This window comes from Coenobita brevimanus, chromosome 107, assembly GCF_032717465.1.
Source record: "Coenobita brevimanus isolate Jiangsu-jjx chromosome 107, ASM3271746v2, whole genome shotgun sequence".
NCBI lineage: Eukaryota > Metazoa > Arthropoda > Malacostraca > Decapoda > Coenobitidae > Coenobita > Coenobita brevimanus.
The window spans coordinates 29,524,701-29,549,578 of NC_137060.1; the positions used below are offsets into that span (position 1 = coordinate 29,524,701).

The following is a 24,878-nucleotide window of genomic DNA, read 5'->3' on the forward strand; positions in this document are numbered from 1 at the left end:
CACATTGAGTGATATCACTGGAATCTGTTGCACAGTTCGCATCAACACAGCGCTGAAATAATCCAAGGAACTAAATAGTCATGAGTGATTTTTCCAGAACCCATCCCACAAGTCTTTGATGATGTTATCTTTTCTTTAAGTTTTAATTAACTCTTGCTAATGATTTCCAACAATTTACAAACAACAGATGATGAGGCAATGGGACAGTGATTATTGGGATGTAAATATGAGGAAAAAATGGAGAATAAATCTGGGCCTTTACCATGCAGTGGATTTTTTACTCTTACCCTGTTGCACTCCTTGCTGCTGCTTTTCATACAGCTTAGAGGAATGCAGATAGGAATGAAATATGGTCAAGGAACTCTTAACATGAAAGAAAATCAGTGGTGAGACACAGAGGAAGAGCAGTTAACATAAGCATGACAGGTGGATGACAGGAACAGTTGAGAGATAGGAAGAAATATGACAATTGAGTGTGATATATGAATAACAGAGCAAAGAACGTAAGAAAGTAGAGTTCGGGAGGAATGAGAAGCGAGAGGACGCAACAGTTGGGTAAAATAAAAATGATCTAAGGGTGAAGGATAGACAGTTGAGAGTAAAGCCAGTCTGAGTGTTAGTGTCTGTGGTCACGTGAGAGTGAGGTTGTCCTTAAGCCCTCGCTCTTAGTAAAGTCAATTTGAGCATAACTAAGAGGTTCTTCGTCCTCCTCCTCGGCAGAGTCCTGAGGTGCAGCAGCTGTAGCTGCTGTTGTGGTGGTGGTAGTGGTTACTGCAGGTGATGAAGACTGCGATGAGCTGGTGGCTTTACGACCAAGACGAGGTGAGGGCCTTACCCCCGGAGTCTTGGCAGGTCCCAGATCAAGGGAGACATAATTTAACCCACCATCACCACTGCCACTGGAAGCCCCACTACTGCTGGGGTTTGTTGACTGCTGATTTGATGCTGACGCAACAGTGGAATGAGCTGATGTCTCTGCTGAAGATTCTTGAGGGCGGCTTGACCCACCCTGCCCACCATCCCGCCGTGCAACTCCCATATTGACGACTGTGCAAGTGGATGAGGCAGAGGAAAGCCCACCTTCACTTAAGGATGAGACGGAGGACACTGACCCACCTAAAGTGGGGGAAGTCGGAGGTGAATATGAAACTGGGGAGGAGCAAGCTGATGCTGCTCTCCCACTGCCACCATGGGCACCTGCTCCACCCCGAGGTTCAGACAACTGCTTTTTTACTCGATTTTCACCTCCCACAGCACTTCCTTCAGGTGCCCCAGGACCACTGTGGCTTCGACAGCGCTCATTAGAATTACTTCCTCCAAGGTTGAGTCTTTCTAGGGTAGCAGTTAAGGTAGGATCAGTGATGGGCTGGTCTGCTGGAGTGGGATCTTTCTGGGTGGAATCTGTAGTTGTGGGAAGTAGAGATTGGGGAATGTTCGGGCGACGAGCAACAGTCTGGGGTGAAAGGGGTTTGGGGGAAGGTTGTCCAGGGGTCATCAGCAAATATCCACTCTCCCCCTCATCCATGCTCTCGGAGCCACACTGACTACTCAACCTCTTGCTGTGTCGTTTCTGCTGCTTAGGTGTCCCATTTCCTGAAAGCTGATTACCTGTGTCTTTCCCCTGCTGACTGCTTCCTTTGTTTCCTGCATCACTTCCCTGTCTACTACTGACTGAGTCTGCAGGCGATGGTGACCTTGTTGATCCAGATGAATGGGGGGTTGTTAACAAAGAGGATGAATGAGATGACTCTGGACGCCCCCCGGGACACATGTTTACATATTCTCTTGGCTGATTTCCTTCACCATCTTGGCCCTTATTAGAACCAATTGGTGAAATGTTCATGTAATCCAAGGAGGCCGACGCATTGGAGAGCTTTCGTTGCTTTTCTGCTGGTGATGTTTTCTCACAGGAACCAGGAGCCAAGTTGACATAAGCACCGTGATCACTATTTCCTCCCTGCTGATGACTGGTGACCTGACTTCCAGCTTCCATGCCTGTTCGACTCTCCTCCTCGTGGCTGCCTGTTTGCGGTGCCTCAAATATCCCAGACGTTCGCTTACTTGAGCTACTTTGGGTATGTTTGCTGCCTGTTAAATCATTAGGAACTTGAGAAGTCTGGTTAACACCTGAGGCATCACCTGATATGGCACTCATGGCACTTTCTTCAGCCTCCCTACTAGCCTCCTCAATGCAGCTGGTGCCAATTGAGCTTAAGCTGGAGGTCATCCCGCTGTCCTTACTTACACTATCCTTGCGTGAGTCCTTGTCATCTCTGCTTTTATTTCGCGTCAAGCTAGAAAATGGACTAGGGGTACCCCGGCTTGACTTGGGGAGTGGGCTACCAGTAGGAGAAAGAGGAGTTTTAGGAGGAGGAGTGCCTGATGTCGAGGTCTTCCGTCCAAGCAATGTAGAAAAGGAAAGGGAGGAAAGAGGACTTGTGCCTTTCTTACTAATTTCATGGACACTTTCCCCTTCACTTCTCCCCATCATGCTGATTGGGTCAGACTTCTTCCGGCGACCTGCATCCTTTAATGACTTACGCCTGATGCTCCTCTTCTCCTTCTTCTTATACTTGTCTCCTTCATGGGGCTGGGAGGACATATCAATATTGCTACGGAGATCTACTGACACGTATTGATCATCGTGGGAAGACGGCGCATTTAACGTGGGTGAAAACTTTCTGACTTTAGCACCATTGGGAAAAGAGCCACCCGGGGTTGAGGAAGAGGCAACAACTGGTTGGTTGATAGGTAGAGGAACAAGACCCTTACCCTCGCTCATATCCACATACCCCTCATTTGACCCCACAGAGCAAGATGATCCCCCTATTCTGTCCCCACCACCCCTCATGTCTAAATATGCACTTGCAAAGGGACTCTGCCTACTGAATGCATCTCGTGCACTCATATCTAAATAGTCTGAGGTGGTAATTGCAGGCTTCATGGGTAGGTAACCCTCATATGATTCTGACGTTTTGCGTCGGGGACTAGGGTTGATCTCTACTTCATAATACCTTCCCATCTCTGATAACTCTAAACTCTTGTTGGATAATTCACTCTCTGACTTCTTTTTATCCCTCTTCATCGAGTCGAATACAAACGACTTTCCATTCCCTGATGACTTTGAGCTTGTTCGTTGCCTGAAGGTTCTCTTAATACTTTCAAAACTGCTGCTCTTCTTCTCCTTGTCTGCTGATATGCTGTCACAACTCTTATTCTTGGAGAAATCAAACTCCATTAGGTCGTCATTGCGTTCCTGACTGCGAGCCTGAAGGAAGCCCCTGAAGAAGGTTCCTGGAGTGCCTGACCATGAGTTGGAGATGGGAGACGAACCCAAGATTGGTGCACTGGGGGAACAGAAAATGGAACATCAGCATTTTTCTTTTATGGGGAAACAAACAAAAACAACTTTTGTTTAACAAAGAAATTTGTCTCTGAAGCTGCAAATACCATCCTTATATAGAACAAATACTACAGTAAGAAACTTATCTCTCCTTATCAGTATTTAGGGAACACATGAAAAAAATACTTGACTGATGTAGTTTTTTAAGTCTATCAAACATATTACTATCCTTTTACATAAGAACTTTTAACTGTAGGCTACTTCTTAAACTATGACTTTCTGAAATTATCAAAAGGCTTCCTCATAGAAAAGCTTAATACAGTACATGAAAAAACATGCACTCTGTACAGGAACATGCAGGGTACTACTCTAACTATTCTGGGAGGGAGAAGACTGAGGACTTAAGACAAATAATGCTACCCATCAGTCTAAACTATGAAGCTATCATCTCATATTCTTCTTCCATCGAGATATTCACAATACAGTATATACCCTTTAACATGAGTATTTCTGTTTTGGCTCCCCCCTCCCCCCCCCAGCCTCTGACAGCTCACTACTGGTCAAAAGCCTCTCTCAAGATTTTTTGTTACGACTTAATGCTTGTCAACCCAATCCATCCCAACCTCACATATGTGAGAAAATCATTTCTCCATCTAGTTCTCAATTTACCTCTATTTCTCACTTCATCTTAATTTTACTGTTCTCCTATTTTAATTGCCTATCTGCACACAATTCAGTGAAGGGCAAGCCCTACCCTAGTACATCTATGAAAAAACACTATAACCCAGAGACAACTGACAAGTGAACTGAACAAATACCTCAGACATACAAATATCTATTGGAGGGATGACAGCACCAACTTACGTGTATCACCTAGCTTTCTTTTATCATGTACAGTATTCTTGTGACTTACGTTAGGAAAGATATACTAACCCTCATGTAAAATCTTGCAAAGGCTGTACTATTTTTTTTTTTTTTTTCCAGGGCATATGCTTCGTTTTCATGCAGTTCTCTTCTAATCCCTCAGGTAATAAAACAGTGCTCTTTTCACTCTTTCCTGAGCATTTCAACACTAATGATGGATGGACCTTGTTAGCCTCCTAATGTTTTGTTCACAGAGGCATACCACTCATGATATTGTACTACTGCAGATCAAAAGCCTTCAATCTACATTATTTTTTCTTAATAATATTATTATTTGTCAAAAAGAGTCTGAACTGCTTGTCCTAAGAAGGAATATTACCCACAACATTCTAACAATTCATCTTGGCTATTTATTGGAAAGGACTGAGCACTTCTATTAAATACGACTTTCATTTCTTCACCTTTAAACCAAAATTCAGTCACTTTGTTTAGTCTTATAGCTCCTTCCCTCATTTACTGATATGTTAGGAACTAATTATTCATCAAAATGTTAACTCCTTTGCCATTCTAATTTAAATGACTAATAATACCATCCAGGCACTAAGTGACTTACTTCGGCAAATATGTATATCACTGTCTAACACCTAAGGCAGTTCCACTGCTATGACTGGGGAGCTCTGCAGCCTGGTTATACATGTCCCTTAATTCCCTCCCTATCCCCCCTAAAAGAGGATGGTAGACTGCAGAAGAAGGACAACTTCAGCCTGCAGTTCAATGGGTTCATGTTCTGATCAGGCTGGGGCCAGGACATCACCTCTCTTCATCGATGTTTTCTTGCTATCATTACAGAATTTTATATGAGCAGTGCTATCTCAATCATAATCTTCTAATGTTTATACACAAGTTTTCTCTACATCTTGGTTTCCAATTGCTCTCATCACTGTCAGATTAAACTGAATCAAATCATGTTTTGTATCAAACTGTATTAAACCATATTTTGTACCAGTCAGTGTCATGCAGACAGCCTTTGACAGAGTGAGATTTAGTGCTGCCTTTCCTGACTAACCATCATCTTCCTTAACATTCTTGTTACCTCAAGCCTATTTTAACTAGCTTAGGACAGACATTTTGATCTGAAGGGGTCAGACACTGTCTTAATAAACCACACAGGGTATGAAAGGTCATTCTTGAGCCAAATTAAATTGCTTGGTAAAGCAAGAATATACTTAAAAAGACAACACCTGTGTTTAAGTGGGTACTAGAGACATCTACCCTACGTCTGCCTTATGCCATGCAATGGGTATGGTATTTGCAGTAATATAACTGCTCAATTTTTAAATGTATAAAATTATGCAGTAATCACTGAAAAGTGTGACAATATCCAAGCATATATGTATTCATCACAGTCAAGCCACCTAGCCAAATACAGCACTGAGTAACCAGCAATATTCACATGGCCACTTTCTATGCAGCTGTTAGGCAAGTTAGTTTATATATGCAACTCCTGAATGCACTTCAATTGCATCATGCGATGTATACGGATTCATGCAATCCTGAATGTCACCATTTTGCAAACAATACTGTATGAACCTAGATTACAAAACTTTAAGTAATCAGCAGTATCACTTTAAGAGAGAACAGATTACTCCAAGAAAAAATATCAATTATCATTTCATATATACTGTATTTCAAATTAATATGTGCACCTATAAGGGCCTACATTAAATCCCATATTAAATTTTAAAAAGCAAATAATAGTACCTTATAAATCAATAAAAGATTACCATACCGCCCACTAAAATACCACAGCATAACCATTAACAATGAAGATGTCTGTTGCAAAAGGCCAAAGCCAACATCCTACCTTTTCTCCATTGTTGATTACACCAAAGAGTAGCTTTCACTAATTTAAGACACTTCTCATTTCTTCCTTACCTTGACTGCACTGACTTTCAAATGATGTACAACTTCCACCTTTTACCCTGTTGTCTACATTTGAATTTTGACATGCTGAATTCTTAGTCATGAACAACCATGGTTGATTACATTATGTCAATGGAAAGTATCTTGCAAACAAGTTCTTGTTTTCTATATTACAATGACTGCTGTGTCTTCAATATCTGTTTTGGAATATATATATATATATATATATATATATATATATATATATATATATATAAAGAGATGATGAATTCTCCAAGGAAGAGGACGTGCACTTACTCAAGACATTGAATCTTACAATGTGTGACTAGTCTTACAAATCAACTCCTTCCCTGTGGCTGCTTCATGATTGGGTGATATTATGCTTCCACAACTTCCATCACTTTACAAACTTACTGTTCTTTAGTTCTGCTATTGGAAAGTATTTTTCAAATTGCTGTTTCTTCTCACAAATGAAAATGACAACATTCTGTACTACAAAAAAATATGGAGAATAACCCACTGAAAAAATGAAGAGAAAAGGTATGTATAACAAAACCTGGGGAATTATTCAGACAAAAAGATATGAAGATGAGGGGAGTTATCACAGATGGCCATGAAAAGAGAATCAAGGAAAAATCTACTAAACTATCAAGAAAACAGTTATCACAGATGGCCATGAAAAGAGAATCAAGGAAAAATCTACTAAACTATCAAGAAAAACAGTCACGGAGAAGGTCAGGGTATCGGTAAAGTTATGAGGGATAAGAGCACTGCAGTCATCGTATAGTAATTTTACTCTGTTCATCAATGCACGCATCCTTAGCAACAGAGTTAATGGATAGGTCACTCGTTAGCTCTCTATCCTACCTTGTTTATTTGTGCCTGATGTCATCTTTAACCCCTTCAAACTATGAGACATAATTTGTATTTTTTTGTGCCACTTTCATAAGTTTTATTCAGCTTAGGAGAGGCTTTCTGACCTAGGAAAGTTGGATATAACTTTATTAATCCCTTCCATATAAGAGACCTTTCCTAAGTTGAATAAAATCATTGAAGAAAAAAAAAAATCTAACTGATGGGGTTAAAATGTTTCTCTGACCTGATATACCGGCTTTCATAACTGAATCTTTCATTATACTGTACAGTACCTGGACTACAATTCTGCCTTCTCTTTCCTACCTGGTTGACTTGCTTTTGACTTGCTTGCCCCTCTCCTTAATGGATGAGGAGAACTCAGCGGAGACAGCAGATGCAGCAGCTTGTGGGCCCCCCCCTGCCACCTGACCCCCGCTGCTGCCTGCCCGCCCCCCGCCCAGTCTCAGACCCACCCTGGACCCAACTGAGAAGGCTCGGACTCGGGCGGGCTCAGTGGGCGTGACTTCCAGCCTTTCATGGTCAGCAGACAGGCAGGCAAGGAGTAAGACAGGATGGGAAGGTGGTGGTGATAGGATGGGGTGGTGGAGAGAGGGAGGGATGATGGAGGGAGGGAGACAGGGATGTGGGACAGAGGGAGGGATGTTGGAAGAGAGGAGGGATGAAGCAGGTGAGAAAGAGGGAAGCAGGAAGTAAAACAAGATGGATAGGTGGAGAGAAGGATGAAGGGGAGGGTGGAGGAGAGAAGGAGGGATGATAGGGAGATGAAGGGTGACAAAAAAAGGATTGTGTTAAGGATGGAAGGAAGGAAGGAAAAATGATGGGAAAAGGAAAGGCAGTTGATGATAAAAGGATGATCAAGTGAAGAAAAGAAGGGTAATAAAATAAGAAATGTGAGAAGCAAAGAAGGGTAATACAAGGACAGAAGATAGGATAAGGATGGGTGATTCAAGAGGATGATGGTGGAAGAACAGATGATACAAAGAGAAAAGACAATGGGGAAAGAATGGTTGGCACAGAAAGAAAGGAAGGAAACAAAGGTGGCGTGGAGAGAAGGCAAGAAGGAAAACATGTGCGAGAAATAATGTTCAGTAAAAGATAAACGGTGAAGGTGTGGCAAACAATCACAATAATAAGCATGTCAGGAAGGACGAAAAATACAGAAAGGGGATACAATGGGACAGCAATGCAAAAAAAATAGAGAATCAATTAAGAAAACACAAAGAGAAGTATAGGCAAGGAGGAATAAAAAACAATAGAACACAAGAGGAAGGAGAAAAAAATATGCAGAATTTAAGGAATGCAAGAAGGCATTGAGAACAAAGGATGGCGGGAATAAAGAAGGGAAGATAGGGGACAGAATCAGGAAAGAAATGGAAGGTTATGACAAAAGATGTGGAAGGACAAAGGAGGGGTGCATAGAAAGATGGATGAAGGGATGGGGATGAAATGACAGTTGGAATAGGAATAAGAAAGCCAGTGGAAGGCAAGATAACACAAATTTATATGGGTGAAGTAATGGATTGGGGAACAGGGTAAAGAGAGATGGTAGGAATAGAGTTGAGGAAATTAATGGAAGAGAAGGTAAGAGGAAGGTGTGTGAATCGATAGAGGGATGGAGGTAGAAAGGATTGTGGGGAGAAGTTTCAAAAAGTGATTGGGAAGATGAGAGAAATATGGATGAAGAGATGAGGGAAGGGAAAGGAAGGAAAGTAGAGGCAGGATTGAGATGATGGTGGATGGATGCATGGATATAGTGAGGTAAAAGGGATGGTAGGTAATGGAAGACGGCAATTAAAAGAAGGTGTGAATGGTTGAATGGATGGAGGAATGGGGTAGAAAGGAGTGTACGGGACAGGATTGAGGGAAGCAACAAAAGCTATAGTTACTGTACGTCACCACAAGGCACCGGGACACTCTCAATGCCAACGTACACACACACACACAATACAGCTTAGTACACACAAAAGCTACACAGGATGAGATCTCCACACGCACACTAGGGCTCTAAAATTTCACACACAAACTACAAACTGATCCACACACAAGCAGCAACTTATACACTACTAATGCTGAACACATGGTAATGATGAAAACCAGAATAATAACAGATAAATAAATAATAATAATAATAACTGAAGTAATATAAAACTATGGCCTGAATATACACACCAAATCTGCTAGAGATACACAACTGGTATGTGGATGTAAGTACAGTACACACCTTTGCAAAATCAACTGAATCCCTTCACTATGATGATGCTTCTTGAATCTTTATTCTTGCTATCACCAGTCATTCATACTCAGTTTAGGAGAGACTTTTCAAACTTAACAGATTCAATGTTGCTTTCATAACCCTTCACTTCTGTAGGTCTCCCCAAACATTCGTAAAAGGATCTGGAGGTAACCAGTATAAACCCAAGCAAGGTGTCATTGTAGTGAAAGGGTTAAGCGCAAACACTAGAGTACAGAAGCATTCACAATGATGAGTCACAATGCACTTGAATAACTACACATACTGTACACACACACACGCACATTTTCAACAACAGATAAACAGCTCTCTGCAGTACTCAGAAGCATTACTACAGTCTGTCAAATGGATTCACATCATCTTATTTAGTTCCTGGCAAATCTTTTATTACTGCATTATTAAAAAAAAAAAAAAAAAAATGTATAGCATGCTGTAATATATCAGTACTCACATAGTGCATAATTATATGTATTGTCTTATCTAGTACAGTAACACAATTTTTTGACAATCTATAGTATTTGCAATCATCCAGAATTTGCAAATGTGACAATACGAAAATAATCCCCTGGTGTGCAACAACACAGAACTCTTCCCACTCCTTATCCATTCATTACTATCTAATCATGAGATTACCTATAATACAGTACAGTATTACTCACTACTCCTTAACCCTATCACTGGTGTGTTGCATGTTAATGTTCTGTTCTGGCTAATATAACATATTCTATGGTATATTACCTTCCTCCCCTCCAGCTTCAAACAACCCCAATCTCAAACAATCCCTTAGTTAATCTCAAGTTCCCATTTCACCCTTATAGCCAAACAACCTCTGAGTCTTGCTTTTACCTTTTCCCATATTAATTTCCACACCACATTCTTCACAATATCTTTGTCTGCATATCCCTCCATGTCACTTCGCACATACTTTTGAGGTTATCTTTCAGGACATCCCTCACTGTAGACTCCTCCATTATCATCTACTCTTAACTAATAAACATCAGTGGTGGAATCAAAATACTGTCATTAAATGATGTCTGTACTGAATGCTTTTACTCATATTTCTTGTTACTGCTCCTTCCTTGCTGCAGCCTATCCCTCACTTCAATCCACATTTTATTGATACGTCCACAACACTGCTGAGATACTTGTATGCCCTCACATTCTCCACTTTTAATGCCCAGGATTTAGTTCCACATCACAATTATTCACAATCATGGTTCTTTCAAACACTACTGTATTGCTCATGCTTACATTTATTTTACGTCTTTAACAAACATCACCAAAGTCCTCTACTAGATTCTCCAACTTCTATTCCTTATGGCTTATCAACACTATCATCTGTAAACAAATGCGCAAATAAATTTCAGTCTTAATCTCCTTTCTTCGCAGCCACTCCCTGTCCCCCTATCATCTGTCAAGTACAGTATTCTAGCTTTTATATTTCTCAATGCATTAAATGTACACACACACTGAACAACCATGATGAGGTGACATTTCCCTGTTTCAGTCTGATATTAAAGCTGACCTCTCACTCAATTCTCCAACCTTACAGCTGCTTTTGCTGTACCTTTGATAAGCACTATAATATAAATTCTCTTTGCTTCTTCACTACCATTTCCACTTCTAACTCTCCTTACTTCTTTCCAAACAACACCATGATGTCCCAACGACACTTCCTGCTTAACTGCAAACCAACCTCTCAATTACTCTTGCTAATCCACTCTTTATATAGCTTTCTACTTCCACTAACATGCAGTTTTGTGTTTTGTCTCTCCAACTCTTCAGAATGATGTCATATGACTGATACTGACATTATCATCCTCACATAAACAGCTAATTTTACTTTCATATTATAATGCAAAATGTGTTCAGTCACATGGTTATATAACAGAGAATTTATTTATTTATTTATTTATTTTCTTTTTTTGAGAGAGAGAGAGAGAGACAGGCAGATGGACAGAATTTATGCTCAGCAGATGGTTGCCAGGGGCAATCATTTCTATTCCTGACAAGCACGGAATAAATTCACTGTCAATTCTTCTTAAGAGACAACTAAGCCTTCCTCTAAACTGAGGTAATGCCTTAGCCTCTCAAAATAATACAGCATAAAACTTCATAATTACAGTACTTTACTGCAGTATTAAGTGGTGACAGTAACTGCATCAGCAGATCACAGACTGAACCAGAATGCGATTGGCTGATGAACATATGCAGCCCACTAAACAAGAAAACTTTCATATTTTTACTTTCACCTAGCCATGAGTGTAATTAATGAATGTCATATCACCAGCATAAGCACATTAACTGAATGATAAGGGTGAATGATAAGGGTAACATAATCAACAAGCTTGAAGCTGGGGTAAGGCACATAAAATCACTGGAATTTTTTGCAAATGTCTATAACTGCATTACACTTTTGCTGTTGCAAATGAATGAATCAACTTAAGTGGCAAGCTTTCATGGGCTGACCAAGTTGCGCTGTATGATTTTAAGTATGTGCACATACTTATGCAGACCTAAATATTACAAGGAGATGCAAAAAGAGTGAGACTAACTACAGTTTGATTCTGTTTCTAGTACCCATACTGTGCTGATGTCTACAAAATGCTACAATACCCTATAAGAATATAAAAACTCATACAGTTTGTCATCACCTCATCAGCCTCACAATCTCCTCACTAGCTATCATTTGCTAGATATGACTTAAGCCTCCCTGACCTGTATTCCCATTACCTAAGGGGCTTTGTTCTATCTCTTTTTCTTAATCTTTTATTGATCCTATTATTTTCTTGTACATTATTTACATCTCTTCTGATATCAGTGTAGACTGCATATGCTGTATAACGGTAAGAGGATATTCATCATCATCATCATCATCATCATCATCATCTGGACCTCCTTTCCCACCCTAGGGCATGGTGAGGATTTTCACATACCTAATACAGAAACAAACTGGTAAGCAGGAGGTGCTTGGAAGCTTTCATAACTGATGAGAATACATAAACCATTATGATAATCTGACAACTACCCTTACAAGTATGAACTAGCAACTTTATCCTCTAACTATGGTGTAGGGCGATGTGAAGGAGTTATAAAAGGTTACTTTAACCCTTCCAGTTTGAAAAATCTCTCTTATGGAGAATAATACTGTTTGGAGTAGCACGAATGAAATATAGAGACATATCTAGGTTGAGGGGATTTTCTGTAATCCTCATTCTCCTATCCTTCACAACTTTGCTATATACAGATGATTTTATTCACCTTCCAAGAAACACTGAATTGGAGGGTTAGCTGTGCCCTTTAATTATCCCTTCTTCAAAAGAGATCCCTCTTGAGCCGATCAACACTGCCCAGTATAGCAAGAATAAAATATAAATGAATTCACTATAATAAAGGGGTTAACAGCTAATAATATAGGGATATCAGGACAGTAATATTCAAATAATGATAAAGGCAAGTACATACCAAGGAGCAGTGAACAATAAACAAGCAACAGTGGGTGGGAAGGGATATCATACTGTAGATATAATTCTGTATCATCCTGACAATTATTAAGAGCCTAATACAGACTCCACCACATGGAACTTGTGTATCTGGGAACATTTATTCCGCCACATTCTCTTCTCTATTTCAGTACGTCTGTATGCACATCTGCATCGGTACAATGGTTTCCAAATAAAACAGGATGTCTTTCAAATTAGTAGAGTGACATACACCTACACTGCGAGAGGATGTGATTTTCTACGAAGAGGTATGTCCTACATTTCAAAATATTCCCATACCTAGTAACTACCTCATAACAAGTTTACCAATGGATGGATTTATGAGTTACATTAACCAAAACATTAACAACCTGAGCTAGCATGACCACCTTTTCAGTACAAAAATGACCCTTTAGTTAATTTTTGTAGCATTTGGATTTTTTGTTTTTTACTAGCCTGGATTGATTGACTGATTGATTGACTGACTAGCTTCAATGCCTCCCTGAAGTGAGAGAGTGACTCATGGCTATACCTAAGTCCTTCAACAAGAATGCCTAATAAAGCATCATCATGCAGATGGGGTCAATCAAACATCTTTACATTATAAAAGTCACTACACAAGACAGGATACAAATCACCTCAGCATAAATGTGTACATCATCATCATTACTGCCATCATCTCAAGATCTTTTTTTTTTTCTCTCTCTCTCTCTCACCATGATATACAGTACTGGATATTGCACCTGTCAAACACATTCCAATAATGTACAAAAATCTCCCAATTTGCTACTATTGGTAATCACAATATTTTGATGGGGGGAAAAATTTTTTTTACTTTTCTCTGCTATATTATGGCAAACTGTATGTATAACTGAAAAGAAAAGCTCTGAGAGTAGTGAGTGGATGAGGACTCTGGAAGGCAGCCGAGAAGTGATGGGACAACACGAAGTTGATATAGAAATTAAAGAATATTAGAGAGAGAAAAGGGGGTAGCAAATAATGGATAAAGAGTACAGAATGATTACTGGTGATGAAAGTACGAGTTCCTCAACAAAAGAGAGAAAGCATTAACTCTCTAGCAGCAACACACGAACTTTGCATTTCATCTCAATTATGGGCAAGTTATTAAAATCATCTCAAGTTGTATGATGAAGAAGAAGAAGAAGAAAAGTGAGACGATATTACATGAGATATATAAAACTGAAATAGATATGCACCATGTTTACAAAGCAGTTCAATGCATAATTGTATAGAGTCCACCTTGGAAGGGGTAACCACAAATAAAAGTGTTCCTACTTCACCCAGTCCTCCATTATCAGGCTCCCCTCCCTCCCACTCACACAACTCTCATTCACATACCTCTCCCTTCACAGCATCCCTAGTTGTCACTTATATACAATCTCTTAGCTGATTTCTCATTCTCTGTTCTGTTCACACAGACAAACCATTGCAGGATAATTCTCCCAACACTTTCCTGCATATACAAAGCAACACAACAATACCTCTTAACTTGATCATTTGTCTCTATGGCTCTCCATATAGCTTCAAATGCTCCACTCAATTAACTTATTTCCACTCCTTTCACTCTTTACCTGTGTCCATCCAACAGAGTCCAAGTTTCACTTCCAAATATTAAAGTATATGTTAACGTAGGGATCACATACCGTCATGCAATGCTTCATTACTTCCATGCTCATTTCACTGTTCCTTATCACTGCCTTCAAAGAACCTGCAACCTTCCTTCTCTGCTATCCTTTTTTTTTTTTTTTCCTATTACCATCCTTGGTCACCACTACCTAGCTACCTGAAGACACTCATATTTAATATCCTGATTATTCAGTCTCACTATGCACTCCACAGCTTGATTCTTCTTAAAGACCACAACCTGGGTCTTTGCTACATTCATCAAAATCATCATCATCATCCGGACATCCTTTCCCACCCTAAGACAGGATGAGGAGTAGCAATGTCCAGACAGCCCAAATTTGCCAAGTCCGATGGGCCATGCTTCCATTCACTCATCATTCAAGCCCCTGGAATCCTGGCTGCATCTGATACGCCAAAAATATTCACCACATTCTGTTGCTTCACATAAACATATCGAATTGAGTCAATCCGGATGCTGTCACATTAAAAAGGGGTGTCAAATCCCTAATCATGCAGTTCTGACAATATTCATCCAGCCAGCTCGATCTCTAGTCAGTCCCCTAACCTCGCCGACTTCCATACCTCTCTTCCTCACACACTCATCCACCATATCCTTCCACCTTCTCCTTGGCCTACCTCACCTCCTTCCTCCTTCAGATATACCTTTTTCACCATTCTATTGATATCTATTCTCTCCACATGCCATACCATCTCAGTACACTCTCTTCGATTCTCATGTCCACAGACTTCCTTGGTCCACATCTTTCACGAACCACATTATTTCGTATCCTATCCAGTCTCTGTGCTCCACATACATTCCTCAGCAGTCCCATCTCCACAGCTCTTACTCTTGACTTTTCATTTTCATGCCACACCAAAGTCTCTCATTCATATGCTAAAGTTGGCACTAACACTCCTTCATGTAAGTCTCGTGCAGCTGCAACATTCAAGCCTCTGTTTCTCAAGGCCTTCATAGCACCAACTAGTTTCCTTACTTGTGTCGCTGTACTTTCTACTTCTCATGCACATTTTCTTCTCTCTTTTATCACTGTACCCAGGTATTTGAACTCTGTCACCAATTCCAGTCTCTCTCCATTCACTGTAACATCACACTGGGATTCACCTTCTCTCTCAATAACCATCACTTTACTTTTTCTAAATTTACTCTCAAGGCACGATGCTCACAGCCATTAGCAAAACTCTGCACTAGTCTACCAAGTTCTTGTGCGCTATTTGCAAGTAGTGCTGCAGCATCAGCATACAACAAATTTGAGATAATCCATCAACCACCATTAAAAACCAACGCCATCACCCTCTCCATTACTAGTGTTTTTACTTCTCTCATCACCCCATCCATAAATATATTGAACAACCATGGGGATATCACACAACCTTGTCGCACACCCTTATCGATCGTGAATCATTCACATTGATGCCCATTTAACCTTACACATGCTTCACTACCATTATAAAAACTCTTGACGGCACCTAGCAGTTCATCATCTACATCGTACATGAGCAAAAGCTTCCACAATCCTTCTCTGTCTACTTTGTCATATGCTTTTTCCAGATCCATGAATGCCATAAACACCTTATGGTCCTTCTCACAAGCCTTCTCCACTATCTGTCTGACTGCAAATATTTGATCCACACATCCTCTGCCACTCCTAAAGCCATCCTGTTCATCACTCACTAGGACTTCTGATATCTCTCTTACATTCTCTACAATAATTCTTCCATATAACTTCTCTATCACACTCAATGCAATTATGCCACAATAATTCTTGCACTCACTTCGCTCACCTTTATTTTTATACAGGGGTACAATCACAGCCTTTTTCCATTCTGCTGGCACAGTTTCACTCATCCAAGCCTTTTTACATATCTCCAACAAGCACTTCATTCCACTCTCTCTACTAGCCTATATCATCTCTGCATACAACTCCTCAACCCCAGCTGCTTTCCCATTTTTCAGTGGCTTCACAGCACTTCACGTGTGCGAGTTTCATATCTCCTGGCACTGCATTCCTTCTCTGCACACCCCCAAAACCAATCATGTTTACAGCCATTCTGCTCACTCTATTCCCATTCATCAGGCTTTCAAAATATTCTTTCCATTTGGTCCTTACTTCATCCCCATGGGTTAATAATCTACCACTTACATCCTTCACACTTTCACATTTATTTCCACTGTTACTTCTACACTTCTGTACCTCTTTCCAGAATAACTTCCTATTTTCAGAGTAATTTGCATTCACTTTTTTTCCTAGATCATTATTTACCTCCTTCTTTCAAATTTCTTACACACTCTTCAACACCCCTTCATCAAGCCTTGCAACTGCCACTAACCTTCATTCAACAGAATAATATTAAAGCCATCTAAACTCTTCGTTTTATATTAAGTGCTTCATATTATTAAGTCCCTCTTAAAGTACTGTAGGGCAGAGGCCTTTCTGTCGACTGTCAACTTAAACTAGGGGTGCACCCCTTGTCTTGCACATCTTCATACATATCTCATCCAACTATTTCCTTCCAATGTCATTTCCTTTGTTTCCTTTACTTCCTATCTCATATTCTCACATACTCAATATCCATATCCATCTTTTTGCCCTTCACACTTTTACACTCACTCATATATACCTTACACCATCCTAGTCATATCCATGCTCTCTAAAGTATGATACCAAACCATTTAATCACTCACTTCTGCCCTTTTAGCAAGATTGTTCTTGCTTCACATTTTCCATGAATGTATATAGTGCAATTGTTATCTTATCCATCACAGTTTTCTTGCTGTCTCTGTACTCAGTCCTCTGTGTGGTACCACAACATACAAACCACTAACCTCTTACTCTCTTGAGAAAAACAACTCTTTCCTTTTTTCAACACATTTAACCCCTCCATTTCAAAAACTTTTTCCAAAGTTGAATAAAATAATCTGAAGGTAACAAGAACAAAATAAGTATATCATCATAGTAAAGGAATCTGCTAAACTATTAAACGGTATCCTACAACATTCACACACCTGTCACCGGTGCCTTTGATGAAACTAAGAAAATATAAAAGCATATGAAGAAATGCTGACATTGTGATATCTCTACCTAAAAAATTCAAGTTGTCAGCCAAAAGTAGAAAATATATCATGAGGTTGGAAAGATTCTAAAAGTAACTTATGATATACTCAAAAAATTGAATCCTTAAACTTAACATGGATCAAGGACATGCAAGAAGTGACACAAAATACTCAATCTACAGTGTGAAAAAAAATAAACTGCATGAATGAAAACAAAACAAAACTGGTGCTAAGTAGAGTGGCAGCGGAACAAAACTACAGTAAAAATCAGGCAGAGCAAGAATGAATTGAAAAAATATATATATATTGCCAAGACCTCAACCAAGGAGAAGAGTTGCAGTACAGAATTACACGAACACATTGCAACTGCTTGTTCAGCCTAAGAGTGGCATACACAGGAATGAGGAAACAAAAGTTGCCCTTCAAACCCCAAAGAATATGAAAGAGGGTCTAGTCAAAATGATAAAAAGACAACAAAAGCCTTACTGCATGCAACACTTTGTGCCCAATACAGAATACACAGAAAGAGGATTACATTAAATATATGAAAGAAATAATGCGATTACATAATCCAAGTGATAAGTTATTCCTCTGAGAGAGAAACTGGCAGTGAAGTATTGGAGATACAGGTAAAATTACAATTACCTAACTGCATAACAGTCAATATCACCTCAAATAACAATAAGTGCCATCAACCACAGAGCTGGATGTGACGAAGAACAAACACCACATAGTCATTATATTAACACCTCTGATTTAATGTTTATCAATTTACTGCATGCAAAAAATCTTTCCTCACATATATAAAATCCCCGCATGAATTAATGTTATTGAGAAAGTCAAGTACCAAAAAAAATAACTAATAAACTTTTTTCCGAATCAAGGACAGATTAAATGACGATGATTTATAACACCCACTGCCATTTTGAAAAAAAATGGATACCATCATGAAAAGCCCCAATACCAATCCTTCTCCATCTCATTATCCTTAATACTACCCCTCTATCACTCATACAAGTTTCATTTACAGAAGAAAAATCTATCCATCCATACATCATCCAATCCTACATTGCCCCATGAGAAGCGTAGGAGCCCAGGGGTAGGCAGTTGGTCCTGACATTTAAGATGAGTGTGACCAGCCTCACTCGTCCCTGAGTGGCATTGTGTGAGCAATAAACCCCAACCATCCCTTGGATATAAACCTTCACCAGCTCAATCTGATTGGAGCACAATAATTACCCACTAAACCACCAGGCGCCAAAATCTGGTTACATATATGGTTACCACCCAGCATAGTAAATGGTCCTGATGTACAGGAAACCAATTGGCTTGACACTCAGTGTAGAGTCACCCATAGGCAGAAGGAAGAGGAAAGAATGAAGGGAAGAAAGACAGAAGAGGGAGTGTAAAGTCACCCGTAGGCAAAAGGACGAGGAAAGACTGAAGGAAAGAATAGACACAAGAGGACGGAAGGAAAGAAGGATGGAGGAGAGGAAAGGGCAGACACCCGAGAGCTGCACTACATCGAGTAAGTGGATGGTGAGTGCCCCCACCTACCACATAGATCACACTGCAAATTCATTCAGTCATGTTTTGTTTTGAAAGCTTGATCATTATTTCACTAAATATAGTACAGTATTATCACATATTCTGGATTCCATCTTTCTTATCCTTTTCAACCCAAAGACGTAAATGCATTTCATTCTGGCTAGTGCTTAATGAGTTTACTCAGACTATGAGACCTCCTCAGGCTACACTGGCTAGAGACATTATTTAATTACTTCAGGCCTGAGGAATTTATATTCTGTCCAATACATCAGCTTGAGAGAGATATCCTTGGGATGAAGGGGTTACTGTCCCTGAGTTACTAGGTCTCTTTTTTCTTTATCTTCCATGTTTTTCCACTTCTATATGGGGTTGATGTGTTTGAGCAAACTTCACCATACAGCTCAGTCATTTTCAGTTTGACTAGACTTATGGCTGCATGGCATTCCTGATGCCAACCTTTCCCATTTATCCAGGCTTGGGATAAGAAATGAGTTGGGCTCTCATGTTCCCCAGTGGCTGGGGGAGTGCTTTTTGTCTGACTGCTGTTAATAGGCCCTTGAAGTATGGCCCACTTAGTTGAAGCACTATTCATGCCTGCTTGCCACTGTATGGTAGCACTCCAGAAGCAGCCTCATCTCCACCTTAAAACAAACCACCAGCACTTTTTCCAGCTGGAACTTTTTCCCATTGCTCAATGGCAGAATAGGAAAGACTATGGCTCTACATCCTTTTTCAGAGAACTCCTTTGTGTCTCCCACCATGTTCTAGTGTCAATCTCTTGTTTCAGCTCAGTGTACAAGATGAAGAAATGGCAATTTTAGGCCAAGTTTAAGTGAAGTGAGTACAACATCTTAAAATACTGACTTATTCTCTACACCTATACAGTGTAAGTGATGTCAGGAGACTAGCTGTATAGTATTTCCAAGGTGGCTGTGAAGTTATTTCTCAAAAAAAAATTCATGTGATGCTTTCAGACATAAAATGATCAAAACTTTGACCAAACCACTTAATAATTTATTATGAAGTTGAGTGTAGTTTACCACTTTGGCATTTTACCCATATTACTGATGTATTCCATGTGTTATAACAACTACCTGAATGGCATGGGATGGGTGGTGGGGGTCAGATAGCAGATGGCTAATGGCTGTGACAAACAAGATGTCCAGCATTGTGACTGACAAGGTTGGCAAACATTTCTCTATATTATGACATGCAACAATCAGATTACAGGTCTTTATTCTAGTTCTAAATCCAACCACAGGATAAAGAAGACATCCAAACATCTTATTGCTGGTCCAAGACATGAACCTGGGATCTCTTGGCTGTGGCCATGTAAGCTTTCAATTACACCACTATCAACCTTTTACACTCTTTTCACCCTATCTTTGCCCACATTATTGCCCCTTCACAGCTGTATTTCATGTACCTCAATGTCAGAAAATAGAAATGTTATATCTCTATATCCTTTCCATAGCACTTCTCTGTGCCTAGCACCATATTCCAGTATAAATCTATTTTTTACAATGCAGTTGATAGTCACTGGACTGACTATAACTGATAGGTGACAAGATGCACACAAGTGTGGGTGTTTATTCCTGTGGGGTGGAGTCAGGATTCCTATGGCTTAAATGGTGACTGAATGAAGTGTGTGGCCCTCATGCTCTCTGGACCTTACCTCACCCCATCCACAAGGGAGAAGACATGGATGACAATGACAATGACGATAACAATAATGACAATGATGATGATGATGATGTCAATTTTAAGCAAGTTAAATGAAGAGAGTACTGTATAGCACTTGTGTTGCAACCAATCATGTACCTCCCATGAAACAGGAAAGGCTGGAGGGTGATGTTTCCATGAATTCCTTTTTCTTCTTTACACCTAGTGATCATTAAGCAATGTTTTCATACAGTCTTCATCCAATATGAATGTGGAACATGGACTTGTGATTTCAGTTTAATCATTTTTCCTGCTTTTGCTTTTCACTACTTGTAAAATAGCATGTATTTTTTCCTAATTAACTAAGAATGGATTCTTGCTTTCATTACTGGAAGCTTGATCTATTATGAGATTTATGTGAAATGCAAAAATCCTCAATGTATTCAGATAAAATACACATACAACAGTTTCCAAGTAATTTTGTTCCAAAAAATGAAGTATACAGTATTAATAAAACTGTTGCTTATTATCATCTCTCTCTCTCTCTCTCACTCCCTCAACATTCTTTATCTTAATATGTATTAAGGCTGAGACAAACATCAAACTCTCTTCCCTATCCATTCACAAATGTAACCATTTTGTAACAGTCAGTGAGCTTTCTAGCAACTCCACAGCACTGACTACCAAAAGCAACCCCTCAATTTCCAGTGCTGCAAAATGCCTCAATCCTCCTGCAGCTTACATGAAGAGAAGACTGAAGTTGGAGTTTCAGTTCTCTCCTCACTCTTGTCCCCACTGAACTTGGTGAGAAAGTAGCTATGATCAGGATCTCCCCACCTCATGCTGTTGCTGAGTAACCCTGGCCTGTCTGGCCAAGCAGACCCATCAACCGCAAACACGCAATCGCCCCTGCAGGGCTGTCCCGTGCAGTGAACTGGCATTCCCTTACAGCAGACACTGCCTCAGAACTCTCCACTTCATATAAATGTGAGAAATTGGACTGGGATAATGATAATGATGATGATGACGATGGTGGTGATAAAAATGATGACGATGATGATGATGATGAAAAAATGATGACAGTGATCACTGTGACAATGATGATGATGATTATGAAATATTTTTGTATAATATGTATCCTTCACAATGACTAATTTCAGTAAAAAAAAAAAAAAAAAAAAAAAAAAAAAGTGTCACAACATTGTCATCTCAAGGACATCCTTTACTATATCCTGGTAAATGCTACAAGAGTTCATTCAACTTCAGAGAAAGATCTGCAATACAGGGGGCAGAAATAATCTCCATTACCTCTGTTAACTTGAAAGTGTCTTTTTAATTTCATTCTTGCTAACACCAGGTAATTTTATACCTCAGCAGAGGCGTCCTTGTGCTGAAGGGGTTAATATCTAACATATTATTCACAAAATGTATCCAACATTTTTCTGTGTTGCCCTCAACACTTCTATTCAGCACTGGTTGTATGGTTTCATTCTACTGTAGTTACAATCAACACGTTTGCAAATGTGTGCTATTTGTACCGTACTCATCATCCATTACCTTTCAGCCAACATCTAAACCTCCACCCATTCTCTCTCCAGCTAAACTAACTGCATTCCAAGTATGTGTGTGATTTCAATTTTCCATCCAACATCAACTGACAATATAAGAAATGTCAGCTGTTTAAGTCTGCACATAAGCATGCTGAATCATAAAATTATTAGCTGACAGTGAATGTTTAGTGCCATGTTCTCATGTAATGAGCCTCTATACCTCTTTCTGATAAGTGGGAAAGTATTCAGTATGAGCTAAATCAAGCAACTACTGCAGTTTACACACGTAATGCCTGGGTCCACGAATAGTGAACACAGTAATAATATTTCCTTCAGCTTCACAACACATCCTGTCACACCTAAATTCTTACAGGTGTTATGATACTGACTGAATCTCTCATATGATGACAAACAAAAGCCAAACAAAAATGCTGTACTGTAGTAACTGATATGATTTCCCATATCACTTTTACAATGCCACTCTGTTCCATGGGAACATTGGGAAAAAATACTATACACTACTATGCAAACATTTCCAGGGTATGTAAATGATATATAAAAGGAGGGGGTGAAGGAGTTGGACCCCTGTTTTTGCAGGACAACACCTGTGTCAACGGCAGATTTGCACCTCCTCCAGTATATGAAGGGGAAATATTTTTTACCGCAGGATTATTTTCCTTCTGGTTACATCCCTAACAGTACTGACAGCCAAGCTCTAAATATCCCCACCATAGTAAATATAAGAAATTAACCCGCCCCATCCCGACCACTTTTCCACCACTGACTCCCCCCAATCCCGACCATTTTTGGATTTTTTTTTTTTTTTTTTTGCTCAAACCTCTGCTTTTGGTGAGAAACATAGAAAAATCATGGAGAAATCACTCACCTGAGGTTTAAAATACTCGATACAGGAAGCAGTACCTCCTCACCTTACTGTGTTTTCTATCAGGCTGGCTCCAAAGAAAATGAGTTCTATGGGAGTGTAACCATTCCACACCACTCATAAACGGTGTTTATTTATTTATTTGGTACGAATTTATATGTAGTACGAGAGAATATTGGTTTTCACACAGTAATATATGCAATATAAGCATTGTTTCACTCATGAAACACATCAATATACCTGACCTTTTTTGGCGACATTACCTGATCATCATTTCTGACTGTTTCTTTCTCTAATGCTATGTAAAGTTTGTCCTCCACATTGCCATCGAATGGGGAATCACTCTGGCCCTGAATTTCGTACCATGGCATGACATGGCTTTACTGGCCAGGTCACTGGTAACAGGTGAATTGCTGAGACAATGGTGTGCAGGGGAGGGGGAGGTCATGCTGGGTAAGGCATTGTCCCTGCCTGGCATCTAGTAGAGGAAGGTGTCCTGTGTATACATACCAAAAATCACTCGCGAAAATTGAAAATTGTGCAAATTAGGGACGTTGCAATTGATTTAAGTTTACGTACGTCAACGGGATTGGCAGTGACAAAACATGTGGACGTTAATTCACGTCGACAGGATGCCGCAGGTTAAGCCTGCTCGATGATGATCTGGGACAACGATGATACCAATGATGATGAAACGTTCACTGTGATTTTTAAATGTGCAGAATGGATGTGTATCAGTATTACTACATATACATTATGATATGCATAAAAAAAAAAAAGGTAAATGAGTTTAACATACAAAACATTATCTGATGAAAATGATGAAAATTAACATTAGATGACTGACAATAAAGGCACGTGCCTGTCTGTGAGATAGTGGGAATCTGTGCAAATCAGCCGTGGGTAACCAGTCAATGGGGGCTATTAAGCTTCATTTACATGGCTCTGAATAAATGTAACAGACAAATAAATCATCACAGCATCATGGACAGGAAAACAACACATGTGCATGTTGCTGTCCTACCAAATTTGATACTTGTTGAGGGTGGGTACATAAAGAATGCCATACTGTAAAATGCAGATTCTAGGCCATACCCAGACGTGTGTGATATGTAAAAGAGACTGCATGGTCGAGCCACTGATGGAGGAGATTACCCGATGGGATATGATTTTTAAGGTGAATCAATACGTACTACTGGAAAGTGACAAAATAGACCTATGTAAGCAGAGAACAACGCCTTTCAAAATAAGTGTACTGTATGGAGTTCAACAAACACCTTTATTATTTCTCCATCTTTCAAGAAACTGTTCCAACAGTCACCTAGCAAATCAACACTAACCAACATTCAGTGGTCATCATACACACACACACACAGACTTCATTCATTCATTCATTGCCATACGCCATGTATCCCAAACGGGGTGGCCAACGGCTTAGAGTTAATTGTTTTACAGGGAGGGGCACTAATCCTCCACCAACCCCATTTGACACGTAGGGAGAACGTTATGCCAACAGCATCTGGTGTTCCCAGGCGGTCACCCATCCAAGTACTAACTAGACCCAACGTTGCTTAACTTCGCTGATCGAACGGGAAGCGGTGTACTCAACGTGGTATGACCGTTGGCACAGACTTCATACAGTGCATAAATAATCATTAATCCCTCTACTGTTACTAACACAGCTGATGGTCTATTTCTCTGCCAGAAATATGACTTCCATAAACTTGGTATGGCTATTCAGTTTCTTCTGCACAGATTCTTAACTTTTAAAACTTT

At 39.8% G+C, this 24,878-nt stretch overlaps 1 protein-coding gene and 1 non-coding gene across 2 annotated transcripts in view; both read right to left on the minus strand.

The window, feature by feature from the left end:
• Positions 1–616: 616 nt before the first annotated feature.
• Positions 617–24,878, minus strand: part of chico (insulin receptor substrate 1 chico) — a 232,394-nt gene continuing 208,132 nt past the window's right edge. The window contains exons 15-16 of the mRNA XM_080285595.1: positions 7,310–7,516; positions 617–3,347 (exon numbers count right to left, since the gene is read on the minus strand). Coding sequence (XP_080141721.1) covers positions 617–3,347; positions 7,310–7,516 — 2,938 coding nt within the window. The remainder of the gene's footprint in view (positions 3,348–7,309; positions 7,517–24,878) is intronic.
• On the minus strand, positions 24,610–24,728 carry LOC145416822 (5S ribosomal RNA). The gene has a single exon (XR_013900346.1). It is a non-coding gene; the product is annotated as a 5S ribosomal RNA (ribosomal RNA).